The 9,268-nt window shown below is 42.4% G+C and overlaps 2 protein-coding genes across 2 annotated transcripts; both read left to right on the plus strand.

Moving 5' to 3' along the window:
* The first annotated feature begins 3,043 nt into the window (after window positions 1-3,043).
* On the plus strand, window positions 3,044-4,246 carry LOC117834763 (uncharacterized). Its single transcript, XM_072295640.1, has 2 exons — window positions 3,044-3,378; window positions 3,898-4,246. Exons 1-2 carry the CDS (start codon window positions 3,044-3,046, stop codon window positions 4,244-4,246), a joined length of 684 nt encoding a protein of 227 aa, XP_072151741.1.
* A 2,745-nt stretch (window positions 4,247-6,991) lies between these two features.
* Window positions 6,992-8,903, plus strand: LOC117833670 (probable WRKY transcription factor 70). The gene is made up of 3 exons (XM_034713256.2): window positions 6,992-7,867; window positions 8,001-8,105; window positions 8,302-8,903. The coding sequence occupies exons 1-3, from the start codon at window positions 7,503-7,505 to the stop codon at window positions 8,693-8,695; spliced, it is 864 nt and encodes a 287-aa protein (XP_034569147.1). The 5' UTR covers window positions 6,992-7,502; the 3' UTR covers window positions 8,696-8,903.
* Window positions 8,904-9,268: the final 365 nt, after the last annotated feature.

Here is a 9,268-nt window from a genome sequence, read left to right on the forward strand (position 1 = left end):
TTCATCTTCCTGTAGTATCGCGCTGCGTCCTCCTGTTTGTAGTTTGGTGTTTTCTTGCTCTGGGCAGAGAACAACAGTGCAAAGTAAACCTAATCTGGCTGTTCATTGTCGTTTTCCATGCCATATGCAAGCTAAGTTGCACATCTTTGGCACTGTAAACTGCAGGTAGTAACTGCTCGCTTTGCAGGGAAATCTCTGCTGCATGGAATAGCTATCATAACCACTACGGGAAACCTCAAAGTCGCCGAGTGTAATTACTTCGCCGAGTGCATTTTTTCGGGCACTCGGCGAAGGACCGTTTTGCCGAGTGCAATATCAAAAACACTTGGCAAAAATAAAACACTCGGCGAAGGACCGGTTTACCGAGTGCCGGCAAAAAAACACTCGGCAAACACCCAGGAGGCACTCGGCAAAGTTGGACACTCGGCAAACTGACGACCACGTGACTTCCCCGTGCCGCCGCCGGCGGCCCTCCGTGACGGACGTTAGTCTTTGCCGAGTGTCAATGGAGGGCACTCGGCAAAGGGGCATTTCCCAGGTGTAGGAATGCTTGTTTGCCGAGTGCTATGGTCAAGGCACTCGGCAAAGGGGGCGGCTTTGCCGAGTGCCCGGGATCCGGCACACGGCACACGGCAAAGGGGGCCGGCTTTGCCGAGTGCCTGGGACTCGGCACACGGCAAAGGGGGCCGGCTTTGCCGAGTGCCCGGGATCCGACACTCGGCAAAGGTCCGGTCTTTGCCGAGTGCCAACACTCGGCAAAGACCCGGTGTTTGCCGAGTGCCTCCCGTTTGGCACTCGGCAAACCCGCCGTTACCCCGACGCCGTCAGTGCGCATTTCGCCGAGTACATCTTTTCGCCGAGTGTTTTTTGGCCGTCGGCAACATGTTTGCCGAGTGTTCGAGTTTTGACACTCGGCGAACTAGTCTTTGCCGACACAAAATTTGCCGTGTGCTCTTTGCCGAGTGTTTTTAGGCCTTTGCCGAGTGCCCCGGGCACTCGGCAAAGCTCCTGTTTCCCGTAGTGAAAAAAATATAAAAAGCACCGACTTATTACCTCCTTGCATATTCAGTATCCCATGCAAGTGCCAAAGGTCATTCAAATGACAACAAGGTCGCTCCTCTTGGCCGGCTGGCTTTGTGTAATATACTCGTGCACATCAGCACATACATATACTCCTTGTGTATTTGATCCTTGCTGTGATGATGAGAGCCTCCAACATGAATAGGACAAGCTTCTGGCGGCACGTCAGTCCAAGTAATTAGATATATGAATATATATGTATATAGTAGAAAATGGAAAAGGACACTAGTTTATTAGTAGTTAGTTCCAAGAATACATCTCAGTTGGAATGACGTACTGTACTGTACAAACTAATTAGGGGACATAGTATATTGCTACTTCTTGTCCCTAAATTTAGCTACTCCGCCTAAATAAAGGACCAATGGGGACTGAAGCAGTTCTCCATATATTATCCTGCTCTGGTCGTCACAAGGATGCCACACATGAATGCAAGAAGCAAGATTATAGCTAGCTAGTAGTTGGTAATTAAAAGGTCCTGAACAATAACATTTCCTAATCAGTTTGAGGTAAAAGAGGCAAATTGTAAATTACGAAAAATGTCGCAACCTTTAACTTTTAGTTTAAGATGCAAGTTGCATATGCATACTTGCTCATGTGATACGACATGCATTTTACTATAGTTAGTGTAGTATATATATCTCAATGCAAGTTGTTGACCAGAAACGTGCTTAATTGATTGCCTCCGAAAGAAGTTGTCTGCAAGGACAATAGAACCCCAGCTCCTATGGTTTGGCAATCATACACAATCATAAGACGGAAACTACTGTTTCATGATTATTCACTAGTTCACTATTTTCTGGATTACTATGTTTCTCTTCCGATTCTGATTGTACTTGCTGAGTATTTTTACTCACCCTTGTGTTTATTTGGTTTTTAGGTACCAAATGATTACGAGCATGCATGGGAAGTGGGAGTAGCATTCATCCAGAGCACACACGTTTAATTATATAGTTAAATCCAATCATTCAGTAGAATTAAGTTGGTTCCTTTATCGTTGGGTGGAACGTCTTGGGGTTAATCTCATCTTTATTTTGATCCTAGGGAAGGGCTGTGATGCTTACTTATTGCTTATATGTTATTCATGTGGTTTACTTGTGGTTGACAAGTTTCGGATGCCCAATTTACAGGGAAAATCTGTTAAAATTGTCAATAAATTCTAAACTTATATTTTTTTATGCTTTTGGTAGCCTCCAGGTTTTGGAAAAATCCGGGGTATTGCACCTCCCTCCGTGTATGTAAGGGGTTTTCTCTCGGACTTCTTATTTGGTCATTGCATTGCGGGAAGAAAGATGAGACCCAAAAGCCAATAATCTACATGTGTTTGTCTAATTTAGATGACTTTAGCACTTTTTTTTGCAAGATTTAAAAAATCACCACATGTATAAATTTCTTTGGTTCTACTTTTGTATATATAGCCAAAGTGCATCAAATTAGCTAAGTGAAAATTCCATGCATGTTCTACTACGATGTGATCGAAATGAAGGTACCCGATAATCGACATCACGTACGTGCAACATATACGTACGTACGGCAGGGAAGAAAGTTGAAAGTCTCACCTCAATGCCAATACCGCGTGGTCATGCACGCCCATGCGTTCACACCACGAGATGGATGTCTCACTGCTTCTTTTATCCATTTTTCCAAGAACATCGGTAGTGCATGCTGACACCACGAGCTCAGCATCATCGTACGTGCCAATTAAGCTTATTGGCACACAGCACATTATTCCATTGTATTGTAGGTGTATAGCACTGTATATAACCAGGTAGTGCATGCTGACGGCCAATGCAAGTGCACAGCAACGACCCCTAGCTTTCTCTCTGAGTCGCACACACTCACACCCTGTCACTCATCACATTATTGACCCAACGAAAACTACCTGAACCAGACAACCAGTAATTGCTTCGAGAGCTCCAGCAATAACTGAGTATACTGAATAATGGACAGCAAGAGCAGCCTCACGATGCCGCCCTGCGGCCATGGCGAGGAGATGATGGAGGCCATGATGAGGCAGCAGGAGCTTGTGATGCAGCTCCGAGCGCTCGTCCTCCCCCTGCTCCACGGTGTCGATGATACCTCGGCTGACATCGCCGTCCAGCTCTTCGACGACGTGATCGGCTGCAACATCAGCGTGGCATCTAAGCTTGAGGGGTGCCTCATGAGTACCGGAGCCGGAGGAGGAACCATGGTAGAGCTCGTCGATGACAAGTCCTTGGTGAGGAAGAGTATGACTAGTTCTACTACTGGCGACAGGACAGAGGGACAAGTGAAGCCTAATAGCGTTGGTCAAAAGAGAAGGTGTGTAACAATTAGTTGCTCAGCCATCAATAGCCCCCCTCTCTTTGATCACCAGCTGCTTTAATTTGCATAGTCACATATGTGACCATATATAGTTGGTAATTGTAACAATATTATTGAACATATATGCATGCCCATCAACTTAATCATGCATGATCTTCTTGGAAAAGGCCAGCTGATTGTGTGTATACATGTCCATAATCCTCTTGTAACATGTATCATCATTTGATCGATTTTTGGCTCATATATATATATATATATATATATATATATATATATATATATATATATATATATGTATGTATGTATCTGTATGTAGGAGGAACGACAAGCGATCGAGATCCCTTGTGACACATGTTCCACATTATGATGGCCACCAATGGAGAAAATATGGGCAGAAGAACATAAATGGGAGGCAACATCCCAGGTAAACTAATGAAGCTACCTAGTTCCATCAATGACACATGTTTCCACACATACGTACTAATAATCATATCACATACCTCTGTGACTGAGCAGGAACTACTACAGATGTGCCTACAGAGAAAGGAACTGCTTAGCAACCAAGACAGTTGAGCAACAAGAACAAAATGCCGGTACCAGTAGTGCCATGGCTGTTGAGGAGAACGCAAAGTACACTGTAGTATACTACGGCGATCACACTTGCAAGAACCATAGCACCAGCATGGTCCAGGCACCCCAGCTTGTCAATATGGATCTTCACAACGGGGAAATGGATCAAACAACTACAAATGCTCAAGAGCCTGAGGCAGACTTGGACTTGCCAGCTTTGCTAGAGGTGTTTGACAGTTCGCTCATTAATTGGCAAGACTGGAATGAAGATGTGATATATAACTTATCACCGTGACTTGCAAGATTATGCTAAGTTGAAGGTAGAAATTTTGGCTATAGTCTACTGGATTTAGAGGTGTCCCAGCTCCCAATTATACTGAAAAGGCTAGCTATACCAAGCAGTCAAATTTCCTTTTGCAATGTAAACTCGAGGATTGTTTATTTAGTTATCAAGTAGGCGTATACATTTTCCACAGGATCATCAATAATGGTACGCTTGAAATCAGCTGATTTTGGTAATTGTAGCTAAGGACGTTATATTGAGTACCTAAGAACTATGTAGTGTTTGTGTGATTATTAGATTCACATCATGTACTGAGATTATGTGCATACCAAATGATCAGACCTTATAGTTCATTTAGCAATAGTTTGTAACAAAAAGATAACTAAAATTTAGAAGAAAACTGTAAAACAATCTATATCTAGAGATCAGACTTGATAAAAGCTAAAACAACTTACATTTAGAATCAAAGGGAGTGTAAGATTGTTTTGGCCTTGTGTGTGTGGGAGGGGGGGGGGGGGGGGGGGGGGCGGCAAAGTGTAGGATCTATTAAGTTTATCAGGTAGTGAATCGTACCTTTTCGATTTCCTAAACTCAATCTCGATATTTGAACTTAAAGTCTCTGAAATGCGGTTAACCCACTCAAACAGAAGTATCACTACAACAGAGCTCGGTTTTACATGAAGTTATTTATGAGTGGCCAATAGTTTAAGCACTCGTTTCTTGAGTGCGCTCACAGTAAATACAAAACACACCAACAATATTGTTGCCAACAAACTCATTTTTCCAACCATCTAGACACTTGATGAGAAGTACTCGTTTACTAGCTATAAACAGTTGGCCAATTGAAAATGATAGTTATCGTGAAAAATCATTAATCTTGTACAAATTAATTTTCAAGAGGTGACGCTTACTTGTCTCACAAAAATGTGTTCTGATCCCATGTCCAATCTTTGCTGGTTTGTGGAAAATCATGTAAAAAGCTATCCGATCCATTGATGTTGGTCTGCATGAAGGAACAAATGTGCTAGTAGCACTACGCTCCGAAACAGAGATCTAAGTCAACATTCTTGTCTTCAAATATTATTTCGAAGTCGATCGCTCACTCCAAATTAAGAATGAATGCCCTTGGAAACCCAAGCAATATGCTGTGATACAAAACATCTTTTCAATTGTTATTAGTCAAAACTGATGTTGGTCTGCATGAGGGATGCTTGTTGCTCAAAGTCTGGTGGCTGATGGGAACCGGATGCTTGCCTCAACTTACTCCTTAGATCATTCGAGAGAAAACATATTGCATAAACAAGTAAACAACCCCATACAATTTGCTTTGGCAATACCTTAATCGGTCAAAATTTCACCACCTTGTTATCTTTCACGTAACAGTTGAAAACAAACTAAATTTGTTTATGGAATGGAAACAATGTTGATGCTTCAAACCTATCTGGACATGATGCATGTATTCCTCAAATAGCTACTATTTCATTTGCTATTTAATTCTTTTAAATGCAACGAATTTTAATTCTCTTATAGTGCTATATAGTTCGGGCAGAGACATAAATGAAGGCAACAAAAAGGCGTGAGGAAAATATGGACCGTTTTGATTATTAGATTAGCATTTATCTATCATCTGTATGGCAGAAATAAAATACAAGAGCGTCAGCAGAAGAAAATGAATTCAAGGAGCAGATATAGAGTTGCGTATCTTTGTATTAAGACGATAAAACAGGAAGGAAAGTTACAACGTGGACCTTTCCCGTCGCACGCACACGGTTTTTGAGTTCAAGGAGCAGATATATATACAGCCTATTACTATTTACTAATAAATCAGTAAATCTCCATCCACACTTGACAAAGAATGATCAGTAACCTTCAAAGAGTGGCATGGTGTGAGTGTACCCTCCCTTTTCTTCTCCTTTTGTATCAAGGCCCCAAATGGTGAGACTATGTCAAAAAGCTTTACCAATTACCACTGATGTTGGTCTTTGATCTGCTTCGTGGAAAATCATGCCAAAAGCTAGCCCCTGACGCGGTCGGCACAAATGTGCAGACTGCTAATAACACTACGATCCAATATACAAGTCCACATTTAGGTTGCTCATTGTTCACTCCAATTAAGAATTAAGTGCCCATGTAAACTAAGCAGGACGCTGTGGTATAAACCATTACTGAATTGTTAATACGTCGCCAACAACGTGGACCAAAAGAGCTTTTTTATAGAGCTAGGGTCATTTTAGAGGGACTTTTGAGCTTACCCGAAATGCTTAGGAAGGTGACGAATTTGTGCTGACATGAGCTTGCTTCTGTCAGCATGATGGAATATCTATCCATGGGCAGGATCTACTGTCTCCAGGTAAGCTATATACCACGAATACATATGCTGATGGAATATGTATCATGAATGAGAGAGTTTCTCGCTAATAACTTGTTGGAATAAGAAGGGATTAGAATTAGTTCAGTTTACCTTCTGACCTGAAAGGACTTGGCCTCATTCCTAACGTATTCACAAACAAGACTTGAGAGTATTTTGTGGAGGCTCAAGTTTAAACACATATTAATTGAATTACTTGCATGCAACTCCCCACTCTCTGCATACGTACTAGATATTCGCCAGCGAACTGTGGTTAGATTTCAAGTGTAGTGACGTGTGGTGTTCTTTCCTCTTTTTTTTTTTCTTTTTTTTTGTGCGTGTGTGTGTGCAGCCGGGATTATTGTTGGAATGACACTTTAGGACAGAACGGTAGAAGGTGAAAAGTTCAGGTGAGAACTGAAGACAACTGCTTACTGACCAGACTTGTATGTCTTGGGAGCAGGGGGTAGTACCTGGTGAACACAAAAGACAATTGATTACGATGAACTTAGCCAATCCTAGTTCCAGGTTACAATGGAGGCAGCATCTAACCAGATCTTCAATTCCAAATCACTAGTACGTGGTAGCTGCCAAGTCAGAGTCCTTCCTGTCTATTTCCATGTGCTCTGCTCCTGCCTACGCATGCACGGCAGGCACAGCTGATTATATTACTGCCCAATTTGATCGTTACTTATGTTGCATAACGACGGTTCCATACCACTCCCATCTCCATATACAACTGCAAGAGATTAGGAGCAGCATTATCCCCAATTCTCCTTAGCCAGCTGACAATTAGCTTCCTTCTCCCACAGTTGCAAGGAAGTGTGAGAAGCTGCAGCTAAGCTTTCCCGCCTTCTTCCTCTATTCAGAGCTGCAGTCTTCTTCAGATACAAGAGGAAAGATAGCTAGAACTTAGCAGAGATGAAGCACCACAGCAGCAGATACCTTCCTCAATCTTCACCTTCTGATCACCCCTCTTTTGTTTCCGACCACCGGTCGGCGATGAAGGAGATAGCCAGGGGGCAGTCTCTGGTGACGCAGCTGAGGGCCATCGTCCTTCCTGCGCTGCAGGCGGGCCAACGCTGCGAGCTTGTTGCCCAGATGTTCCAGAACATTCTGGATTGCTCCAGCAAGGCCATAACTAAGCTGCAGCTTCACCATCAGTCTGATGCCCGAGCTGATGACGCACTGGAGGATGACAAGAAGAGGGTGAGGAGGATTTCTTCTGATGACTGCATCAAGGAGGAGGGTGCTACTGCTAAGCCCCATCATCAGCACAAGAGAAGGTATGCATCTATGTGATCTGATAAGTTCACTTGAACTGGTGAAAGTATAGATTCTTTTTAGAATATACTTCTTGATGATGCGTGTAATTAGCTATTTCATTTATTCTTCCTTACACAAACAAATTTTAAGCAGGAAATCTGATGATTTGGTGTCACTCGAAACGCCTGTTCCACACTATGATGGCCGCCAATGGAGAAAGTATGGGCAAAAGCAAATCAACAAAGCGAAACATCCAAGGTACCTTTTGTTTGTCCTGAGTTTAGTTTCTTTATTGTTTTCCATTCAACACCTATGGTATACATACATTTCTATGTACTCAATTCCATTTCTTTCTGAGTGTTCTGACTTCTGAATATCTGTTTGTGTAAAGGATAAAAAAGAAATATGCACAATTATTGTATTAACTTGGACTATGATTAATTTGGTTCTCCAGGAGCTACTACAGATGCACCTACAGGCAGGAACAAGACTGCAAAGCAACAAAGACGGTGCAGCAGCAAGATGACAGCGCAGGTACTGATCATCCCGTGATGTACACAGTCGTCTACCACGGCCAACATACTTGCAAGGACAACAATGGCGTCGAATCAGGCACCGATGACTCTGAAACAAATACTCCAAGCAGCAGCGACAGCCGATCCAGCATATCAACCACTTGTACAGATGCCTATGAACATCAGACATCCCTAGATGACAATAAGCCTCTTGACAAATCTTCAGATTTGATCACGAAGAACTGCATGTATGAGCCATTCGACATGGCTGCTTTTGCACCTTTGGATTTGGACAGCTGGGAGTTGGACGCCCTACTAAGATTTGGAGCCTGATAATCAGGGTTAAACCAAAAGCTGGTGACCAATTGATAATATGATATGAAGAGAGATACTAAGGTATATATCATTTAGCCAGAATGTGTTTGTATCAAGCAGTCATGAACAAAAGATAAGGCAACGTTCTTCCACTATAGGTGGGCTGCCATTTTCAACTTGTAATCTATACTTTTATAAAACACATTCCTTATGGTTCTTCGAGAAAGCAACATAGTCCTTATAACTAACAAAATCAGGCCTGATGTTCCTCCAGAAAAAAAAGCAGGTCTCAAGTTTCATGGCACCCTCGATCCATTCCAGCACGTGTATGACATGGCTCCATGTGAATCCTCATAAAAGATTAAAAAAACTTTTTTTTCACCCCTAGCTAGGAATCAGCTGTCTTTCGGAGTTCATGGGATCTATCTATCCTCACCTTACTTCGTATCCATCTGTGTTTTCTGGACTACACATATCAGTGCTACTTAATTCTGGAAAGCATGTGGGAAACTGGGAATTGTTAAGCATATGCAACAGCTAGCTGGCAAGCAAATATACGGATATATACATACGGATGATTTCAAAAGAACT

Source organism: Setaria viridis, chromosome 8 (genome assembly GCF_005286985.2).
Source record: "Setaria viridis chromosome 8, Setaria_viridis_v4.0, whole genome shotgun sequence".
Taxonomy (NCBI): Eukaryota; Viridiplantae; Streptophyta; class Magnoliopsida; order Poales; family Poaceae; genus Setaria; species Setaria viridis.

Coding starts and splice junctions, on each gene's coding strand:
- LOC117834763 (XM_072295640.1), top strand. CDS start 3,044: ATGCCGCCCTGCGGCCATGGCGAGGAGATGATGGAGGCCATGATGAGG. Junction 3,379..3,897: donor AGCGTTGGTCAAAAGAGAAG/GTGTGTAACAAT, acceptor GTGACTGAGCAG/GAACTACTACAGATGTGCCT.
- LOC117833670 (XM_034713256.2), top strand. CDS start 7,503: ATGAAGCACCACAGCAGCAGATACCTTCCTCAATCTTCACCTTCTGAT. Junction 7,868..8,000: donor CATCATCAGCACAAGAGAAG/GTATGCATCTAT, acceptor AATTTTAAGCAG/GAAATCTGATGATTTGGTGT. Junction 8,106..8,301: donor AACAAAGCGAAACATCCAAG/GTACCTTTTGTT, acceptor TTGGTTCTCCAG/GAGCTACTACAGATGCACCT.